At 40.8% G+C, this 22,794-nt stretch overlaps 2 protein-coding genes and 1 pseudogene across 4 annotated transcripts; 1 reads left to right on the forward strand and 2 right to left on the reverse strand.

The window, feature by feature from the left end:
* Positions 1–1,913: 1,913 nt before the first annotated feature.
* LOC124682302 lies at positions 1,914–4,685 on the forward strand (annotated as a pseudogene).
* Positions 4,686–5,668: 983 nt separating this feature from the next.
* LOC124682303 (GDP-fucose transporter 1-like) lies at positions 5,669–8,994 on the reverse strand. Of its 2 annotated transcripts, none has more exons than XM_047217019.1 (2): positions 8,784–8,994; positions 5,669–7,146 (listed from the first exon to the last, which is right to left on the reverse strand). In XM_047217019.1, exon 2 carries the CDS (start codon positions 7,130–7,132, stop codon positions 6,101–6,103), a length of 1,032 nt encoding a protein of 343 aa, XP_047072975.1. In that variant the 5' UTR covers positions 7,133–7,146; positions 8,784–8,994; the 3' UTR covers positions 5,669–6,100. The 2 variants fall into 2 exon arrangements, with proteins under 2 accessions (XP_047072975.1, XP_047072974.1); XM_047217018.1 differs by having other exon boundaries at positions 5,669–7,149; positions 8,786–8,992.
* Positions 8,995–9,588: 594 nt separating this feature from the next.
* LOC124682305 (probable protein phosphatase 2C 67) lies at positions 9,589–17,098 on the reverse strand. 2 transcript variants are annotated; one of them, XM_047217021.1, is made up of 11 exons: positions 16,984–17,098; positions 15,848–16,256; positions 15,657–15,765; positions 15,095–15,131; positions 14,604–14,648; positions 13,282–13,334; positions 12,643–12,804; positions 12,028–12,111; positions 10,954–11,043; positions 10,806–10,853; positions 9,589–10,020 (listed from the first exon to the last, which is right to left on the reverse strand). In XM_047217021.1, exons 2-11 carry the CDS (start codon positions 16,192–16,194, stop codon positions 9,913–9,915), a joined length of 1,083 nt encoding a protein of 360 aa, XP_047072977.1. In that variant the 5' UTR covers positions 16,195–16,256; positions 16,984–17,098; the 3' UTR covers positions 9,589–9,912. The 2 variants fall into 2 exon arrangements, with proteins under 2 accessions (XP_047072977.1, XP_047072978.1); XM_047217022.1 differs by having other exon boundaries at positions 16,980–17,089.
* Positions 17,099–22,794: the final 5,696 nt, after the last annotated feature.

Consider the following 22,794-nt stretch of genomic DNA (forward strand, 5'->3'; position numbering starts at 1 on the left):
CTATCCCCACAGGACTCCACGCGATATCGTAGCATTGTTGGAGGCCTTCAGTACCTTACCATGACACGGCCAGACTTGTCTTTTGCTGTGAACAAAGTCTGCCAATACCTCCATGCTCCTCGCTGCACTCATTGGTCGGCGGTCAAACGTATACTTCGCTATGTGAAGGCTACTCTCTCACATGGCCTACTGTTGAGATCTTCTCCTACACCTGCTCCGCTCCTGTCTGCTTTTTCTGATGCTGACTGGGCTGGCAGTGTTGATGACCGTCGATCCACGGGGGGATATGCTATATTCTTTGGTGGTAATCTCATTTCCTGGAGCGCTAGGAAACAAGCCACTGTCTCTCGCTGCAGCACAGAGTTTGAATACAAAGCGCTTGCAAATGCTACTGCTGAAATCATTTGGGTACAAGCTCTTCTTAGTCAACTTGGAGTGTCATTGAAAAGTCCACCCATACTATGGTGCGACAATATTGGAGCCACCTATCTATGTTCTAACCCGGTGTTTCATGCTCGCACTAAGCACATCGAGATTGATTTTCACTTTGTGCGTGAGAGGGTTGCTCAAAAGGAACTTCAGATACGGTTTATTTCTTCCAAGGATCAGTTGGCTGACATCTTTACCAAGCCGCTACATTTGCCATTGTTTGAACACTGCAAGCGCAATCTCAATCTTCATGGAAGAGTTGAGATTGAGGGAGGGTGATAAACTATGTATTTAGACTAATACCTAACTTGTATGCATACGGTATGGTGATGTATAAACCTACCGTATACCCCTTGTAACTACCCTATATAAATACAATACCAGCCGGCCCTAAGGGTTACGGTTCCTACCCTAATTCAGTTTACCCCAACTCTCAGCTTTAACCTCCAACTTCTTGGTGTTTTGGGTGACCAGGTGGTGGCATAGGTAGATGGATTGTTGAGTCTTAACATTGCTCTTGTTTCGTGTTAGTCCATAGGTGCCCATGTGATTGTGTAAATTACCATTTGGCAGTCTTGATGCATTTGGTGGGCATGTATCAGATCTCAGATCATTGTTAAGCCTGTCCATTTTATAGTTTGATTCTCAACTTCACTAGCTTCAGGGAATCATCAGACCTATTTTGCATCTGCTGTCCACATATGGCTCTCTAGAACGGCCTGTCGAGCCAGTACAAGGCTATTTATAGGGTGGTTTAGCTGAACCCATGCCGTTTTTAGGACCTTCATATCCTAGCAAGCAACACAGTAGCTTGTTAATGTAATGTTAGATATACTTTGCTGTCAGGCTTTAATTCCGTAGTCCTAGTGCAAACATTTGTAGTCTTTCCTAGTGCAATCTTAGATTGAAGAAACATCTTTTGCTTTAATGACTAATATATGCCAGTAGTCCTCCCTAAAAAAATTAGGACAAAAAGAAACCTTGCACTCGCAGCTTAATTGCTACATGGTGCAAGCCATGCCTGTACAATGCAGTCCAACCGGTTACATGATTGTTTCCAATATATAATGAACATACATTAATCATAAACTCATGGAGAAAAAGATAAACCAGCCAAATCGGAATTGCAATGTGCCACAAGCTATGTTTGGAAATTCAGCATCTTTTTTTGGATTTGTAAGCAACATACAAATATTAAAAAGAACATTCAGTGGTCTTGTGAAAATCCTTGTTGTTTCATCTTTTTCTGGTCACTAACAAAATTATGTTATTAATTTGAACAGATACTCCGTTGGATCTTACCATCATCAACTGTCCACAGGACAGAGAAAAAATTGAATGCCAATATTGAAAAGCTGAACAAAAAAGTGCTTACAGTTTTAGAGCAGGGACGGGAAGATCTCGTACAAATCAACTGGCAGCAACAGGATTGGATATGCAAATTTTCTGGGGTTGTGTCACCTAGCTTTGGTATTCTGGGAGATGTAGAGAAAGAAAAGATGAAGTTGATTGATATTTTGACTGACAGCCAAAGCTCCAGCTTTGTTGGTGCTATAATTGGGTGCTGTGGAATGGGCAAGACTACATTAGCACGAAAAGTATATGATGATTGCTACATGAAAAATGCTTTCAGTACTACTATATGGGTAGGTCGTTCCAAAGATTCAACTGATGTGGGATTACTGTCTGCAATCGTACATGCCGCTGGTGGGAAACCTAGAGCGGAACCGCAAAGTAGGGAAAAAATTATTGACATGTTGGTTGCAATACTTGAAGGGAAGAGATTCTTACTGGTTCTTGATGATGTATGCAGTCACCAAATCATTGAAAGTTTCATAGAAGATCGCTTGTTTGTACAGAATGGAAGCCGAATTCTGATCACAAGTCAAGACCAGAGTGTTGCTACAGCGACGAATCGTAGATACATCCATAATATACAGGAATGGCAATTCCAAGATTATTGGTCTCTCCTTTGTACTAGTGCAGGCTTGCATAAGGAAGATGATAGGAAGAATTTGAAGGAAATTGGGATAATGATTATCCAAAGGTGTAGCAGGGTTCCACTGGCTATCAAGATTATAGGTGGTATGCTGGGAACCAAGGACCCGACACCGGAGGAGTGGCAGCAAGTTAATGAAAGTGAACTATGGTCTATTGATCCTGATGACATTCCTGTTGGCATGAAAAAGTTAAGTGGGCCTGTCTACATGGCATACAGTAATTTGCCATACCGTTTGAAGCTATGTTTGCTTTACTGCTTACAGCTCCCAGAAGGCTTTGTGATCAGGCAGCATGTTGCGACTCAGATGTGGATAGCAGAGGGCTTTATCAATGAAGAAAGCAACTGCAGTCCTCAAGATGTCGCAGACCGTTATTACAGGGAGCTGGTACTGACAAACCTTCTGGAACCTGAGATTGGCTCTCTTGACATGAAAAGATGCACAGTGCATGACTGTGTTAGGTCCATTTTGCAATCCTTAACTAAGCACCGGTGGTTTGGGAAGAACACACGGACATCTACTATTGAAGAAGCAGGTAATCTGACAAGCTTCAGGACAGTTATCTGCAAGAATCCCTTGGCTGATCGTAGCCTGGACAAAATGATTACTGCACGAAAATATCTGAGAGTGCTCGACCTTACCGGCACTGGTATTAGGCATATTCCAGTGTCAATAGCATTTCTCCTTCACCTTAGGCTCTTGAATCTCTCTCTAACCCAAATAACTGAGCTTCCGGAGTCCATTGAGAGCCTCAGAAATCTGCAATTTTTGGTCCTACGAAATTGCAATGGGCTTCACTCTCTGCCAGGGGGAATCAGTAAGCTGCATAGGTTGCAGTGTCTTGATCTCAAAGGGACTGCGCCACAGCTAATCCTGCCAAACTTGGTAGACTTGAAGCAGCTAACTACTCTGCGTGGTTTCGTAGTAAACCACAAGATAATTACCGAGAAAGATGTTAGTGGGTGGCCACTGGAAGACCTAAAACATCTGAATTCTTTGAGAAGCCTCCAGATAGTGAAGATAGACAGGGTTTTGCAGTCCTCCAGGGCTCAAGAAGCTGCACTGGAGATGAAGCCCCACCTTACACAGCTTCATCTATGTGGTAGCACCAGTGATATGCATCTCCACATACCAGCGGCAGAAGCTGTAAGGCTTCATGATGTCCTTAAAAATCTCCGCCCTCCCGGATGCTTGGAGTCCCTCAAAATTGTAAGTTACTATGGACAATTGTTTCCAGACTGGTTAGTGCAGCTCCCCAGTCTCCGACGGCTTGTCCTTGCTGATTGCAAATTCTGTGAGAGCCTCCCTTGTCTCGGACAGCTACCTGAACTCAAGTTTCTCACCATAACCGGCTGTTCCAAGCTGCCCACCATTCAGTGAGGGCGGTACACAAGATCTACTACACAGCCGGCATTTCTGAAGCTAGAGCATCTCCATCTAGATGACTTGGAGAATTTGGAGTCATGGGAAGGATTCCAAGCTGGTGACTTTCCTTCCCTGCTCAAGTTTCATCTAGATAGTTGCCCAAACATAGAGTCACTCCCAGCTTTCCTTGAGTATTCCAAACAACTAACAAGCATGCAGGTTGTTGCTGCTGGTAGCCTCAAAGCAATTGGCAACCTACCCATGCTCAAAGAATTAGTTGTACAAGACAGCAAAAGTCTTACCACTGTTGCCAATCTTCCATCACTTGAAGTTCTGATGGTTGTTGGCTGCTCCGGGCTGCAAGATGTAAAGGGAGTCAAGTGTGTAAGGCACCTCCACATAGTGGACAGAGAGCTTACAAGGCTTCCGGATTGGTTGACAGAGCACACGTCAGTGCTACAGTCATTAACCGTATTTGGCACGGAGGAACTACTCGGCATGTTAGTTCCCAGTGGCAAAGATTGGTCAGCCATTCATGACATCAACAAAGTTTATGGCAACTTGACAGATGGATCTCCGTTCTTCATGTACACAAAGAAGACGGGTGAGTTCCAAGCATTTGGGGAGCAACGGGATCTTGTTGTCAGGTCAGTAGTTGACCATCAGTTGGAGGGCTGGTCTTCAAATGTCATGCCTAAGAATTTGATCTCCAGAATTGGCACCCCCAATGGCATCAAATGGTATTTGATTCCTCTGCTTGCCACTTCTTTGATGCTTTCGCTGCCCATGATTGGGGAGATTAAAGTCATAGGGATCTTCCTTGTCTTCTTCGCTAGCATAGCATGCTTGTGGTCTCTCTACTTCTTCACTATTTGTAAAGCTTCAAACTGAGGATGGGGGAAACAAAACCATGTGAAAAGAAGATGGATTGTATGAACCATTTCAATGGTACATATATCCAATATATAAATTTGCATTTGTTGTCTGCTAAAGGATATTGCCTGCGGGCTGAAGGTTTACCATGCACAAGGCATTTTTCCATGCACAACAAAAGCACTAGCTGGTGTATATATCAAGCACTACCATTTCCTGACATATTACCATGTTTACTCTTGAAAGAATGTTTTATCTATCCAGTTATGATGATGCTTCAATCGTGAAAATAAAGACAGGAGAGAAGGTTCATTTTATGCCATTTATATGCTAAGTTGTGCAATTGTGAAATTTCACCTGTGTGGTCATGGTGAATTTTCACTTTTATCTTTCAGTTGGGACGGATGTAAAACAGTTAACATATCTTAGGTTCCTGCCGAGAATAAAAAAACAAGACTCGGTTTGAGATTGTTGAACTGTCTTTCTTTCAGCTAAAACAGTAAAACCAAAACCTTTTTTCAACTAAATACGAAAACCAAACAGAAAAATTGATGAGTGCTTTTGAAAAGCAACCTCATAGAAAACAAAAGTATAAAAATACATCCTAGATGATTGGTGGCTTAATTTGGGGTATTTCAGGGCTAGTTCTTTTCATCTTAAGCTTCTCCATAAACAGCTTATGATTATCGATCTATATGAGTACGTGAGGTCAGCAGACAAACATGCAAGCTCCCCTGCCAGCGAATCAATATTTTGGTTCTTATAACCTAGTCAAGAGAAAAACAACAGAGGCATCATTCGAAGGGAGAATTTTGATTTCACCCACATGCTCTCCTGCACAATGGCAACTTCGTTGCACGCAAGGAGGAGAGAAGAAAACACATGCATACAAGAGAACATAAGACCCTCAAGATTAGGGGGGAGACAGAGACATGTAGAACATAGTCCACCATACACCAAGAACTAATGCCCCCCTCCACCTCATGGGCCAGGTAACCACATTACACTAAAACACCTTCACATTCCAACCCTTTGATAGTATAACACAACTTGTTCTGAGGCATAACGCCCCTTTGATATTTTGCAAGTCCAAAAGCTCGCTAGCTCCGAAGTGCAACTTACGATTAATACCTACCCCACCTTCTTGTTTTTGGTTATATAACATCTAGAATAATATGAGGTGTCCATACAGGTAGTGTATTACGATTTTACAACAGGCACCAGCCCTACCATAAACAACAGTGATTAAGCCTAGTTTTCTTCCAGTCGAAAATGAGTAGTGCAGACAAAAGGGAACTTCTGATTGTAAACAAATACTACATAATACACTGGCATTGCCTATTGTGTGGTTCTGTTGCAACGGTCGAGCAGGAGGGCCTACTGAACAAAATTAAAGGACAAACCTGTCGGTCTAAAGCTAAGAATGGCATTCTTCATGCACTGGGGCGTTCACCAGATGAAACCAACTTCTGTCTCTCCTCATCATACTCTGCACTGTCACTGTCATCCTTAGTTTGCTCTGATGCCAGTTCACGCTGTGGTGCTGCAGTATTTCCTTTTGCAGTAACTGATTGCTGGTAGAGTACTCCACCAGCTAGAGTGAACAGAAGGCTAACCAAACCAAATGCGCTCGCATGCTTGTCCCAGATCGTCACATTGATCGCCACTGTGAGGAACTTGTTCACAACCCCAGTTACCGTGAATGCCGTGGCAGAGATTGCTTTCCTAGCCGCAAAGCCAAAGAAGCTGATGAGCAACCCGAACACGCATGACAATGCTACCGCAACAAAGGCGTCGAGCTGGAACCAACTCTCGCCCCGCGATTCAACAGCTGAGAAGACCGACTTGTGCTCTCCTGTCAGAAACCAAAAGATGGGGGAAATCATCAGCGAAAGAAGGTTGTTGTACAGCACATATCCCCATGTGTTTAGACCCAGACTCGACACAATGTGCTTGATGTACACCATCTCCGTTGTAATTGTCACCAGATAGGCAAGCGCCCATGAGTATGCTGTGAGGCTGAAAGCGGAATCTGTTATAACATAGCCAACTGCTCCTCCCAATATGATTACAAGGGAAAAGAATGTGAGCTTGGAAGGGCATGGCTGCTTCCGGAAGAATGTGTCAGCAATAGCAACCAAAAGCGGAGTCAAGGATCTGAAAACTATAAATGTGTCCACATTGGCATGGACGAGGAGGTTTGTGTTGGTGAATATTGCGAGGTAGAAGACAACAGCAGCTGGTGCGAATTTCTTGGCAGTCTCCAGGTTGAAGGAATCATGGCAGAGAAAGCCCAGCTTTCCAAGGCCCCAAACACCAGCAGCAGATGTAAAGTACTGCAGCGTTGTCAGGAGGCCAGGGTAATTGAACTTTGTAACAGCATACTTGTTGATGATTGCCAGCAAGCTCGAGCACAAAGCATAGCCTATCACAAGGCTGCTGGTCGCGTAGTGTTGCTTCGCCATGAGACCAGATTATTTACCTGAAATTGGTAAGGTAACAGCACACATGAGAATCAAACCGATAGATATTATTCTAAAAAATTGCAAGCTACCTCAGGTGTTTTGCAATTCTATTTTGCTTATAAAGAACTAATTACAGACGTCCATAAATAAATGCGCATAAACACACAAGCATGTAATTACTTGACAGATTACAACGTGGCCAACAAATAAAACTGGGATACCCAGATCAACAACATAAGCATTAGAAATATCAACAGGCAACAATTTCTTAGCAGGCACTTCTGGCCATAGCAGCCGGAAACGGGGAATGGTGGCCCGTTCCTCGATCCTGATTCACTGGCCCGGAATCGGGGTCGGGAACGAGAGCCGGTACGAGAGGATTCGGAGAGGAAACGTGTTCCTGCTCTCAGTACGCGTTCCAGGTCGCGCACCTGGTGAGATTGGAGGCCATGATTAAGGAAGGATTGCGGCGGCGGCAGTGGCATGGATTGCTCAGTATTCTGGTTTGGGAGGAAGGAGATCGACTGGTATGTGTGTCATGTTGGCTATGTGGACATGCAAGGGCTTAGAATGGGCCCTGTATTAACGTGGGCTGTAGCTAGATACGGCTGATCTGACTCGATCCATTCCATCGTCCCCGGTTCATCGTCCCCAAATTTTCCGGATCGCGTCCCACCCCTGAGATGTATACCCTGACTGTTTCCTAATTTTTGCTAGCCACGATTCTCGTCCCCCGTTCCCGTTCCTCGAACCCACCGTACCGGAAACTTGGCTACTATGCTTCTGGCATACGATTACAGTTGACATCTTATATTGAACTAAATGCAGCCTGTTCCTCTTGCGTATGAATCATGACAGCAGAATTACTACAACTAAGGCACCAAAGGCTGAAGTGGTGCTCTCCCAACTACCAAGTCCAATCTGAACCAGCAACATATTTCAGTTGCGAACACCAGATTCAGCACTTGTCATGTTGTTTAGCTTAAGCTGTTGTGGCATGGGCTCATAAAAGCCTTTTTTTTAAGTGTGGAATATTCATTCACTGATTCACCACCAATCAATTGGCTGGAGATAACCAGTGCAGGATTGAATAGGCACAATTACCGGAAATATAATACTATACTAGTAGTAGTGAAGAAAGAAACTCCTAAAATGAGGCATCCTAACTTCACGACGAGGAAGTTCCCATGACGAATCCTCTAAAAAAAAAAAAAACTTCACGACGAACCGATTCAAGCACCAAGATGGACACAGCTGCCCATTCTATTTTGGGGCAATTTTCCGCGCAATCTCTTGATGGCTTCCGCCCACTGACGGGACCTCCGCGTCGCAATCAGACCAAGAATTTTTTACTCTTTTTAGATGAATCCAGCCAAGATTAGCGGGGCGGGGCAGCTATTTAAGATTTGGGGCAAGGGGCAATCAGTTGAATAAGAACGGGGCTAGATCACACAGGCCACAGGAAAGAAAACAAAAAAAAACAAATCTTTTGGGCGTTTCAGTGCAGCCAAGAATCTACTCCAACGGTTCGAGCGCCCGATCTCGGATGCGCGTAGCAAGAACAGGAAAAGGGAGAACGGGGAAGAACGCTCTACGGATAACAGATCCATGAAAATCAACCAAACAATAACTGAGAGAGAGAGAGAGACGTACGGGGAGAAGAAGAAGAGGTGCGGGCGGGTCAGCATCCCCCGGGGGCTTCTGGCAGCCTGCAGTGCGGGGTGTGTGTGGCTGGAAGAGAAGTTGATGATTTATGGAGTAGTACGACTGGCTGCGCACTTGGTGCTAATCACGTCTAGAGTAGAGGGAGCAAGCCATTAAACCTCGGCACCCAGGTCCCATCGTTTCTTAACACAGGCCTGTCGGCTTGTCTCACGGACGATGCTGAAGAAGACATTTTTTTTCTTCATCTGCGATTTTTTCTGGTTAGCACGCCAGCGACTGTTGACTCCACTTTTTATTGGTGGAGGAAGGAAGCATCCTCATTTTAAAAAATGTCTCCTTCACGTAAGCACAAGCTTTACTCAAAGGGCGCAAATTGCAGCCCTAGACTAGCGGTACTGGTAGCTAGCCTCCGTTCTGAAACAAGTGACACGGTTGGTTTTGTTTAGATACACACATTTAAATACATCTAGATTCATCTCTATATATAAAAAGAGTTGCGTCACTTATTTTAAAATTGAGATAGTACTACTCGAGAGAAGCATGGTCAACTCGAGGAGGCTTTGACTGAATCACAAGCGTACTGGAGTATTATACTTCAGCACCGGGTGTACATTTCCTCGCAGAATTTGATTCTATGCCAGCCAAATTAGGACCTTGGAGTCTTCCAAGGATCCAATACTTCTCTCGAGATAGATACATTGAAGATTTAAGTTGCAAGTACTAACGGCGGACCAGAAAACGAGAATTCACTTGCTCCTGTATACATTTTCTAAAGAACTAGTCTTATCAACGAACAAAAGAACAGATCAGGTAAACAGTTTACCAGATCTTGGAAATAGCTGCACAGAGTACACACAGTATACACGAGCAGCGTAAGACGAGTTAATCAACTAAACAAATATTTCCTTCGGGACACTTAGAAGAGACATTTGCCAGGAAATCATGGTCCAAACGAAAACGAAAATCCAAATGAAATGTGGTCAGATTGTGTACTAATCAGACTCATTAACACCCATGGTAAGCACTGAGAACAAAAGAATCATGTAGGCTTCAACTAGAGAGTGTTCTCTGTCCATGACTTGTCTTCCTGGGTGTGTAGCAACAGCCAAGAGTTTCTAGTGCTTGAAGACGATCAGAACGGCCGTGCAGTTATCCTTGCATCGCCTCTCGCGAACAGCCTCCTTCACCAGACGCCGCACAGCTAGCGTGGCTGAAGATGTCTCCTGAGTGGTACAGTAAGATACAGTGAGATGCTTAGGGTAAAATGAAATTTACTGAAGGTATGAAAATATGTTTGCAGTAGTTAATAAGAATCATTGTTGAAGTTCTAGATATTGACACAATTTCCTACAGTCATCATAAAATATAGATTTAACCTTGTAGATATATATTGACACATTTTTTTCTATAAATCCACTCAAACTTATAGAAGTATGACTTGGGAAAGACCCAGAACTTCAACTATTTTGGAACAGAGGGAGTATATTGCTATGTGGTGAATTTCCTGCAGAGTTTAGGAAACCACGCCAGCTGTAACGCATACGCCGGATTATGAGAGGAGCTACATCTTTCACTAATTTCTCAGGCTTCTATTTCGTAATAAAGAGCCATCGTGTTAGGAAAGGTTATTATGCCTGAGAGTTTGAATCAGATAAGGATTAAGTTAGTCATGGATGTCATATGTAAAGACTAGTCTGTAGTCTGTACTCATGAAAGCCAAGCAAAATAATTATTATTTTCCCTAGTTAATCTCCCTCCCCAAACCCTATTTATCACGAGTGCTCCCAGGTCATGGCTACTCATTGAGATCCCAGAGCTCTACCATGTATACATGGGTAATCTAGTCGATAGGGGAATGGGTAGCATAAACTTCACTACGGAAAATAGGCTTACAATTTAATTTTAGCATCATCTAATCAAAGCCTAATCAGTTTTACCTCAGTAGAGACAACTTATAGCAAATAGTGGGTAGCAGAAACAAATGTATATAAAAGTTACAACTTAGAACCTTTAATTGCTTCTGGACAAATTCAACAGCATCACTTGGTCCAAATACCTGGGATACGTAACAAATTAGACTCAACATAAATGCAATTGAAGAAATCCAAATGAGGCAAAAAAAAACTGATGCAACAAGGAAAGGAAAATGAACATACTCCCCATAAGCCATCACAGCCAAGAATGATGAACTGATCCTTCTTTGTAAGTTCAAAAGAATGTACATCTGGTGTTGCAATTAACCCGACCTGCACAGTAGTTGATTGATAAATGTTCATGCCCCACAAACGTATTTTTTACAACTAGCCTTCTTATCTGTTGAACGCTGGCTTTAAGAAAGCATGCTGAAGGAGCATGTATAGTAGGCATGCGGCACACACTTTTTTTTGTATAGCTTTTTTTACGATAAATTAGATTTATTGGTTAGTTTAGCTTGACACAGCTACATCTGCAAAAATAAGCGTCTATGTCTTCCCAAAATTTGGATAGAACGTTTGACACTTTGACAGCAGTGGTAAAATTATCTCTGAAATGCGGGCACCTCATACTAATGTAGAGCATTGAGTTTTCGACAGTTTTGGATGTAAGCAACACAATGTAAGAACTGGGAAACTGATATAAATTAGAACTGTAAGCCCAAAACTGTATATAACTGATGCGTAGGTGCCCGCATTGCTTCTGTAAAAAAGACCTGTATTTTCATGAACGAGCCATGCTAACCAAGTACCTCCATTATTGCATTGTTTTGCATGGATGGTCACACCAGAAAATAACAAATAAGAAGTTAAGAACTATGGTTTAGCTCGCATTCAGAAATAACAAACCATTAATTGATCTAGAGTTAACATGAAAATGTGCATAACTGTAAGCATAATTATTTCTAAGCAAGCAGATACATCTCTGTGTCCGTTATCGGTTACCTGAAGCTCCTAATAGATCCCACAGAACTTACAACGAGTTCAGTTGGAAGTTAGGTATTTTAACTAAAAAAAAGTCATCTGTTTTGTAGGTGGCCATGGGAATTTAGGAGGAATGGGGCATGGAAGTAGAGGATCTAATTCCTACCAATTAACAAAAAGGAGGGAGATGGGAATAAGGAGGGAATTGTTCTCTAGAGAACACCTCAACCATTCATCACAGCACTAGTGATACTCAAACAGTAATATATTTTCTATATACACAAACAGAACACCAGGTTCGTTTTATCAGCAAATAAGTTTGCATCAGTAAACCTTCTTAAAGTGGCGATCTCCAAGAGCTCTAGATACTTCAATGCGTCCTTGCAGTCTCCCATTAGGACCAACAGAACCTCCAGACTTTACAGTACAAGGTTAAATGAATCGTGAGCAAGGACATATCAAAATAAGAGCTCAATATGCAATATGTAGCGGGTAAGATGCTCATCTAATACTGTATTCGAACATTAGACCGAGCAAAATGAGATAACATGAGAAAATGAATCAACGAAAGGACAACAGTTTTTTTATCACAAATCAGCTAGTTCTTCACTAAAAACTGGCAGCAATTAAAGTAAGAAGTTGGCATGGGTTGGATGCGCAACGGAAATGCTAATATTCCGATGCTTGATAAAGTCCTTTGAATAAACTGGAATGAATGTCAGAGCTTAAATTTGACATAATTACCAAAATCAGACGTTTTTTTTCCCTCTACTTATTACCATAATCTGATCTCATTTGACAGATAGTGCTGCCAGGAAAAAGATACAACATGACTGCAATGGCCCCATAAAATAACCAGGGAATTGATTCCTTTGGAATATGCATAACCAAGCAAACTTAAGTTAGGAGGACAACTGAGCTAAATGTTGGAAGTACATAGCTATTAACCTTCTGGATTCTAGAGCGCTCTTGTGGAAAGATGGCTTTATGTTCTCTCGTCAAAACAATAGCCTTCAGTAGACTTTTAGTGTCAACCACTGCAACTTCGCCATCGGTTGAAGTAGAACGAGCTAATACTGCCTTAGCATCCCCAGCATTCGCAACCACAACCTGGAACATGTCAATAAAGAGCAGCTTAAGCAAAATAGATTGCATAACTAGATTTGAATTTAAATTGAGATTTGATTTGGCATGTAAAATGTCTGAAATGCATAAGCTATGCATCTCAAAAAAAATAGTACCCAAATGATAACACCACATAATGAGTTACTTATGCATGAGAACAAAAACCAATGCATGAATTATTATGTTTGTAGATTAGCCATGGTAAATTTTGCTGCAGTATGCTGAGTTGCTGACTCAAAGATAGGAATGTGGGTATAAACTAAATTCATTATAAAGAAATGAAGAATCGGTGTTCTTCAAGTCAGGGAATGGGCATTAAACCCAATGTATAGTTGTATACTAAAGAAACAAATGGTCTCATAAATCATGATTCCATACGGATTTTAAATTCGATAACCGAAAAGAATTCCAGGATATGATGCATATGAAGAAAGAAGAAAATCCCTGGTACTATAAACTGACCGTCTGTCCCAAGACCCAAACACATACAGCTGTTGCACCATCTTGCCAGTTTCCTATAGATAAGACATGTGAGTACTATCATGAAATAAGCAAGCAATAAGAAAGTAACTTACAAAATAGAGATCCTCCAAAACTACCATTTTTATGGGCTTTGCGTACTTGGTAAAATAAAATGTCTATTGTTGTTAATTTACCATCAATCCATCATAACAACTATTTCATTGTGTCGTTGCACACCAACCAAGGTTCAGAAAAACGCTAGCTGCTAGGCCAGGGATGAGTCACTGCCAAGGCTGTACCATCTAAAAAACTATCAATGCCAATAGAGAAGAAAGAGGTATATGTAAAAAGCTAAAAAGATAAGAGTGGAGACTGGCCCATCAAGCTGGCTCACAAGTGGAATAGTAAGGTCAATTCGTCGCCTGAGGATATTGTAGGTCTCTTAGACTACTGCGTAGGGTCACAGCGCTGTGTCACGCCACAGCAGAGCATCTAGGCATCCTCAACACCATAGTAACACCCAATAGAGGATTGTTTAACCTTGCCACCAGCTAAACAATACACTTGAAAGTATCATTAAAATATCTGGTGGAAACGGATATGGTTTTTGAGTCGCTGAATAGTCGTTCTATAGTCGAGGAGTCATTTTCCAAAAATCACGGCGACTCGCGACTATACAGCGACTTATGGCGACTATAAAGCGACTTTGGTCGACTATACACTGAGTCGCAGCCTCGGCGACTCACTTTTGAGTCGCAACTCAAAAATCATGGAAACCGGTGAAAACCACGCAAATCGATGATTAAATTTTTCATTAAAAAATCACAACAATTTATGTTGGGGGTGGAGTTCTTTGAAGTAAACTTTCAAGTTCAAAATCAGAATCATTTAGGAGCTACAAAAAAACGAACTGAGAGATGAATAGTAGCAAACAATAAATGCTACTACTCATTGCTGAATTTGTCTTTTACATAACTGCAAAATGATTATGAGTTGGAACTTGAAATTTTGAACATAATGTATTTTTTTGATAATCTTTACGAACTCCTAAACATGGTTTCCACAGAGTTTTCGTCGTAATGTGTTTTCCACCGGATACTTTCTCAAAAGTATCACTTCTAAAGGAGGTGGCTTCTGATTAAAGGGTAGATCTACAGAACACAGGATAACATTTGCAGCATTTAAAAAAGTTACTATAACCAATAAATATATCAGTTGTTAGTTGTTAGACCAGCTTGCCTGACAATTTCCCAACCATGGTCATAGGGTCTGACTGGTCATTTTGCAAAACAGATGAAGAAAGTTGAGACTACAATTCTTACCTTTAGTACTTTCCTGCAGTAGTGACTCATCAGTTCTATGAAAACCTGCAAATGCCAAGCATTAAGAAAAGCTTAAATCAGAGGTATACAAATACCTAACAAAGTTTCAACAGAATAGCACTGCATGACCACTAAGAAGATGAATGAAGAGTAAAAGGCACCACAGAGGCACACAAGAAAAGAATATGCAACAGACAGTCAATATGGCACTGTACAAGCAAACAGAATATATCAAATTAAAATCATTTCCACTCAAAACCTGACACGCTCCATACATGATGGCAAACCCAGTGACATGTCAATAGAAGTGTATCAGAGAAATAAAGATATAGAACCATCTAGGGTAAGGCGACAATGAATTTTTGTATTGCAAGCACAAACTAAAATTGCAAAGTACAATGATGAAAATAGTAGAAGGGGTTCTTCTAATTAGTATTAGCCTGGTTATATTCTAGAGTCTAGACAAGCAAAGAATTTGATGTATTAGATACCTTCAATAATGGACTTCTTTGCCAGTTTAACATTCATCTGCAAAACAATACATACATATTAGTTAAATTACCAACAACAGGATAAGCACATTGAAGTATCTGAATCATGCAATTTAGTCTTAAAAATGAATCTAGTCATTGAATGGTCTCGCAATCAAATTAAACAAAAAGTAAGGTTGCACTCTTAGCGAGGAAGTCAATATCAAGAAACAGTAAATGGCCATGTGATCTCATAAAATTATTAATTCGTCAGTCAACAGGCAAAAGAGGATGCAAAAGTGCATAATCATAAATAGAGCTAGCATCAAATTTTTGCTCTTATTGGTTATTACGCATATAAATTACTAAAACAATATTCCAAGGAGACATTATTTTGAATAGGCATAGAAGCATATGAAAAAAAAGGAGAAACCATCTGAGTATAGCACTAAGAAATGAAAAAACAGTTGATGGTACAAAAACATCTGTATGAGCAACTGAAGACAGAAGAAATACATCGTGATTTAGTAATGAACTAATGATTAATGCAAACATTGAACAGAAGCCGACAATGTGAACAGACCAACTCACGTGGTAATCCTGCAGCGACAACATGCTGGTGTAAATGTTTCTGTGCATACTCCGCAGCCAAGCGGCCACCATGGCCATCATATATTGCGAAATGTGCGCATCTGCATCAAGCTACTTACATTAGCTACATGCTAGCATCAGAAGGTATCCTGCAGTAACTAATCTGAATAAAAGAGGGGCAACCTCAGATTTCCTGGAGATTCCATGCTAGCATCAGAAAGCACCACCCAGGCATCCTCCATTGCATGTCTGCAGCCCTTATCTTCTGCGGCATCGGCTTCAATAGTAGTTAATATCATATCTTGCTGACTTAGAACTTTCGAGATGGCTATGGACTTCTCATCCGAAATACATGAGCTCATTGACGCCTTGCTTTCTTTTTGAGAGGTGTCTCCCTTTTCACCATTTGTTTCTTGAGAAGCAGCAGTGTCTACATTGTAATCCTTTTCAGTAGAATTGGCAGCACCTTTCAGGCGCTTTGATGCCCAATCTTCATCGGTGGAGCTGGATTCGCGCTTTTGATGAGCCATGATGACACTAGACTCTAAAGATTCCAGTAGCTTTGTATCAGTTTCACCAATTTAAGCCACCGCTGGATGAACAACACATAAATGTTAGCAAAGGTACCGTATGCAAACTAAAACAACGGTTTCACCCAAAGAAACTGATTGCGCTAACTAGGTATCAGCCAAGGAATATATGCTTTTGTGAACTACCAAGGAGGAAAGCTAAAAGCTAAAAAGGAACCACGCCACCAACCTAGATTAGGTCACAAATCTATAAGTACTAACATAGTACTTCTGAATAACAACCGTGCATATCTAAATGTGTATATAAAGATATCAGCGAAATATGGATACATGCTCACACCGAAACACTAGACGGAGCTATCAATATGCTAGTCGCAGTACCCTCAAAGCCAAAATTATAAGTTTGTTCCTAAAATTCTTTACAAAAAAACTAAGCCTGCCAGGTCATCAACCCACTTTACACAACACATATTGCGCTAACTAGCTTCAGCGAATACAGAAACCTAGGGCACTGTATTCTCTTCAACCACTCAAGCAAATATAGATCGACAGATTCTACCAAGTAACCACTTGCTAGCACGATGTTGATCTATGGCAGCCTTGCTTCCGTTTAGGGCTCCGATAGTGGTCCTAGAACCAAAAAAGAATAGGCTTTACTGTACGAGCCGGACAAGTAGAACCGCGAAATATCTGCCAATCTCGAGGCAACTACCAAAGGAGAAACCAAGAAGTGCCGATGAGAACAGAACGAGATGGGCAGAGTCCAGCAGGGAAGGTACACGTACTCACCAGAACCCGGACGCGGACGGCGGTACTTGTCTCTCTGGACCGCGGGCGGATGCCACGGGATCTGCACGGTCGCCGCCGATGTCGCCGGTGAGGAGCGGCGGAGGTAACGGTGGTTTGGCCGGTGGAGAATCGATGGAACGATAATAAGAAATGGGCCAGGTTTCAAGCCGGTGTGGACCATGGGCTGCTAGAATAAGGCCCAGTATATCACGACGTAGGTGGGCCCGCCTGTTCCTCCGTTTGCTTTTTGCAATTTGCAAATTGGCCCATTTGAACTGTAGTTTTCTTAGAAAACGAGTAAATAATTCTCAACAACAACAACAAAAAAGTGTAAAATATATGAATACAAACAATCACGATCCCTAGTGAATATTTGAATCACGAAACATGAATGCTAATAGACCTGAATCTTACTACCTCGGGTCGAATTTAATCAACTCACACTCGCGCTTAGCTCTTACTTCGTATGCACTACCTCCCGCGTCAATTAAATCCGACCGGAGGGAGTAGATGTTTTGGCTCATACTCAAACTCGTATGTTTTATCCTTTATGCTAAACAATGGTGAGTTCAGAGAAAACATAGTTGTTGATTTAGAGAGAACAAGTAAAACAAAAAATATTGGTCGTCCTTTGCAAAAATAGATAATTTTTTTGACTTATGATAAATGTAACGAATGTCAAAGAAAAGAGTGACATGGGCAGAGTGCGTGCATGTAGGAGGTATTTGTCCCCTCTTGCCACTTTTGTGGCCACGGAAAGTCATTATGCTCATCGATATCTTATTATGTGTTGTTGTTAACTCCCATGTGTTTGATCGATTCATGTATGAATTTAAGGGGGTGGTCTTTTTTGTGGGGGACGCACCGCGGAGATGATGGTGAGGTGCACAGTGGATTCTTGCTTTTGTAGCATTTGCTCTGATCCTGCCTCCTTAAGCTGGTTCTAGAGGTATAAATTTTTATTTCAAAGTAACTATCTACTTTTCACATTCAAGAAAGGCTAGAACTTTTCTATTGAAAACCCAAGCCAATGTATGGGGATAAGATGATTGTTCTCTTAAATTGTTGTTGTTGTGGTTAGTATATTGTGTTTTAGTTGCATGAATTCGATTCTATTGTTGGTTGTTGCTAGCCCGAAGAATTTGATATGTAGCAACATATGAGATTAGAGAATTTAAATGTGGTGTTTCCCCTATTTTGTTTAGTATGTTATGAATCTCTCTACCATGTGTTACTTTGACACATGGTCCAGACTACTTGGCTTACATGCTTGATAATGTCCATGCAAATCATGTTTATAGGTTTTATGGTATTGTGAAGATGCTTAACTTGTTAAATTTTATAGGGGTTTAGTTTGGCATATTAATGACTCTAAAAGCGACATGTTTTTCACTATATAAACATATATTTTTTATCTCATTGCATGCTCTATTTAGCTTCGACTATATATATCCTAAAATGCATGATTACAAGTATTGCTTCATTTTCATGAGAGATTTTCACAACTGGTATTAGTATAATTTTATCATGTTTCCTTGTATTTGATATGTGTGTAGGTGTTATGAATGTTTATGGACAAAGCACGAGAAAAGGAGTCAAAGAGAGGCAATATGGAGTAGTTAAATGAACGATTTAGCCATTTCATGGGTGGAAAGCAGTCAATGTTTTCATCACAAGATAATAAATATCCAACATCATGGTGTTGCATCCCTCATTGACACGAATCCAAGGAGCCAAATAACACCTAAATCAGAGTTCATATAAAGAAATGGCGACCAAAATTCTAAAGCATGGCAGAACCCTTAACGAACACTGGTATAGTCGTGGTGATAGTACCACGCGCCCGTACCACGGGTTCTGGATCACAAAAATGCACAGAACTGACGCGACTCTCCACATACTTCGTCCCCGTTTGTTCCTAAACTTTTCTTAGGCGCTAAGGTCGGTTGGGAGACTATTGGAGGCCCCTTCTTTGCCTTTATAAAGTATAGGAGAGCCACCACAAGATCCGATCTCATTCACATCTTGGCACGGCGGAGCCCTGCCGATGTGTTGTGGCCATTGAATGATCCGATCTCATTCAAAGTATTTGACCCTTTAGAGCTGCAACTTCTCATGGCGCAGATTTTTACGAAGAATGAAGATATTTGAACAAGTTCACGAGTCTTCGGCCAACATGTCTGCCCTAGGAATCCAGAAGAAAGATGGCTCCATGCTTCTACTTTACCGTTGTGAACTCTAATTAAAAGCTAGATATGAGCTATGCAAGTTGTGATAAACTATTTTATTTCTGTTGGATCATTTGTGGTAGTGATTGACCTTTGTTTCTTGATATTCATCTTGCAAATGTGTGAACTAGCAATTTGATCCTGGACTAGCACTATAAGCACAGGGATCGGCACCTAATAAATGTGAGGTCACTACATAAACTAACTTGTAACTATACTTACCTGCAACTAAAGAGAACCAGTAACAATAATCCGACATTATCAAATACTAGAAGTAATGCACTGATCTAACACTAATAAAACTGACAGTGCAACTAGAAGCACTATACCTGTAGCTACTAACATTGCAAACGTATCTATAATTTTTGATGCTCCATGCTTGTTTTACACCAATTTCTATATGTTTTGTTTATACTTCGTTGCACTTTTATATATTTTCCGGAACTAACCTATTGACAAGATGCCACAGTGCCAGTTCCCTATTTTCTGCTGTTTTGTATTTTAGAAAAGTTGTACAGAAAATATTCTCGGAATTGGACGAAACAAAAGCCGAAATTCATATTTATTGTAGCAAAGACGGAGTCCGGAGGAAAGACGAAGATGTGCCAGGACGCGGTCACACCTGCCCTAGGCGCGGGCCACCCCCTGGTCGCGCCTAGGGGATGGTGTGGGCCCCTCGAGCACCCACCGACCTCGCCCTTCCGCCTATTTAGTAATCTTTTTATGAAAAGCCTAAGTACCTGAGCCTCCATCCATGAAAAGTTATGTCGCGGCCGCCATCACCGACCCTAGCTCGGGAGGGTTCTGAAGCTCTTCTCGGCACCCTGCCGGATCATCACCGCAGGCCTCTACATCGCCATGCCCGCCTTCGAAGTGATGCATGAGTAGTTCATCTCTGGACTACGGGTTCATAGCAGTAGCTAGATGGTTGTCTTCTCCAATTTATGATTCATGTTTAGATCTTGTGAGCTGCCTATCATGATCAATATCATCTTTATGTAATGCTACATGTTGTGTTTGTTGGGATCTGATGAATATTAAACTATGGTTGAGATTGATTATATACTTGTCATATGTTATTTGTGATCTTGCATGCTCTCTGTTGCTAGTAGATGCTCTGGCCAAGTATGTGCTTGTAACTCCAAGAGGGGGTATTTATGCTCGATAGTGGGTTCGTGCTTCTAGTAATCTGGAAGAGTGACAATAACTTCTAAGGTTGTAGATGTGGTGTTGCTACTAGGGTGAAAACAACAATACTTTTTCTAAGAATAATTCTATTGTTTACTTTACACACTTTGCTTAATGCAATAATCTGTCGCTTGCAACTTAATACTTAAAGGGGTGCGGACGCTAACCGGAAGGTGGATTATTATTCATAGACGTAGTTGGATTACGGTCTATGTATTATATTGTAATGCTCAAATGAATCTCACAGTTATCATCTTGTCATGTATGGTCTTTATTTTGTCAATTGCCCAACTGTAATTTGTTCACCCAGCATGTTATTTATCTTTATGAGAGACACCTCTAGTGAACTATGGACCCCGGTCCTTTCTTTTACACTAATAAAATCATCTACTGCAAACACATGTTCTGTTTACTTACTGCAAGCACTGTTCTCTTTAACTCCACTTCAAACAAACATCTCTTTCCACACTATACGGTTAATCCTTTGTTTTCAGTAAAACCAGTGAGATTGACAACCTCACTGTAAGTTGGGGCAAAATATTTTGGTTGTGTTTGTGTGCAGGTTGCGTGTTGTTGTTGACGCTGGTAGTGCGCCCTACTAAAAGTCAGCTAGCAATACCCTCAGAAGTCATTTATTTCTCCTACTAGTGGTTTCAACCTTGGTTTATTATTGAGGGAAAACTTGCTATTGTGCTCATCATACCTTTCTCTTAGGGTTCCCCAACGGTGTGCTCTGCACTCATCAAGGCTATTTTCTGGCGCCGTTACCGGGGAGAAAGAGGATTTCTGCAAGGGGAGTCTCTCATCTCCAATCTCTTTACGTTGTTATTGTTTTGCTTAGTTTATTTTATTTTGTCTTATTTGCTTCATTATATCAAAAACACAAAAAATTAGTTTCTATTATAGCTGTTATTTATGTTGCTCTGTTTTAATTTTGCTAAAATAGGTACTCCTGAGAACACTAAGTTGTGTGACTTTACTAGCACAAACAACAATGATTTTATTTATACACCTATTGCTCCACCTGCTCCTGATGCAGCCTTTTATGAAATTAAACCTGATTTGTTAAATCTTGTTACGGAAGAGCAATTTTCTGGTGTTAGTAATGATGATGATGCTTCTCACCTTAATAATTGTGTTGAACTTTGTGAGATGCAAAAGTATAAGGATGTAGATGGTGAAATTATTAAACTGAAATTATTTCCTTTCTCTTTGAGAGGGAGATCTAAAGATTGGTTGTTATCTTTGCCTAGAAATAGTATTGATTCTTGGGTTAAATGCAAAGATGCTTTCATTGGAAAATATTATCCTCCTGCTAAGATTATATCCTTGAGAAGTGACATAATGAAATTTAGGAAATTTGATAATGAACGTGTTGCTCAAGCTTGGGAAAGAATAAAATCTTTGGTAAAGAATTGTCCCACTCATGGATTGACTACTTGGATGATCGTCCAAACTTTTTATGCAAGACTGAATTTTTCTTCAAGAAATCTTCTGGATTCAACTGCTGGAGGTACCTTTATGTCCATTAATTTGGGGGCTGCAACAAAACTCCTTGATGATATGATGATAAATTATTCTGAATGGCACATCGAGAGGGCTCCACAAGGTAAGAAGGTAAATTCTGTTGAAGAAATCTCCTCCTTGAGTGATAAAATTGATACCATTATGTCTATGATTGTTAATGGTAAAGCTCATGTTGATCCAAATAATATTACTTCAGCTTCTTTGGTTGCTCAAGAAGAGCATGTTGATGTGAACTTCATTAAAAGCAATAATTTTAACAACAATGCTTATAGAAATAACTTTGGTAGTAACAATTATAAGCCATATCCTTCTACTAATGGTAATGTTTATGGAAATTCTTATGGAAATTCCTACAACAACAATAAAAGCACCTTCTGATCTTGAAGTCATGCTTAAGGACTTTATTAGTACACAAACTGCTTTTAATAAATCTGTTGAGGAAAAGTTCGGCAAAATTGATGTTCTTGCTTCTAAAGGTGATAGCCTTGCTCTTGATGTTGAACTTCTTAAATTAACGGTTATGCCTCATGATATTAAATAAAGCAAAACTTTGAATGTCATTCAAGTTAGAATTGATGACAATGTTACTATGAAATTGCATGCTAACTGGGAAAGAGAAGATTAAATTGCTAGAAATAATAATATGGCTAAAGTTTGTACCATTACCACCACTAGTAATGTTGAAGTCTCAAATGCTAGCAAACCTCCTACTATTAATGTTAAAATAATTGGTGTAGGAAAAGTCCCCACTCCTAGAAAATTTCCTAGAACCACTGAAAATGTTTCTGATAAGAGTGCTGAAATCTTTTGAAGTATGGGAGACAATAGTCCTTTTACCTTTGATAATAATGACTTTGATTTGATGATT

Source organism: Lolium rigidum, unplaced genomic scaffold, assembly GCF_022539505.1.
Source record: "Lolium rigidum isolate FL_2022 unplaced genomic scaffold, APGP_CSIRO_Lrig_0.1 contig_8291_1, whole genome shotgun sequence".
Lineage (NCBI taxonomy): Eukaryota > Viridiplantae > Streptophyta > Magnoliopsida > Poales > Poaceae > Lolium > Lolium rigidum.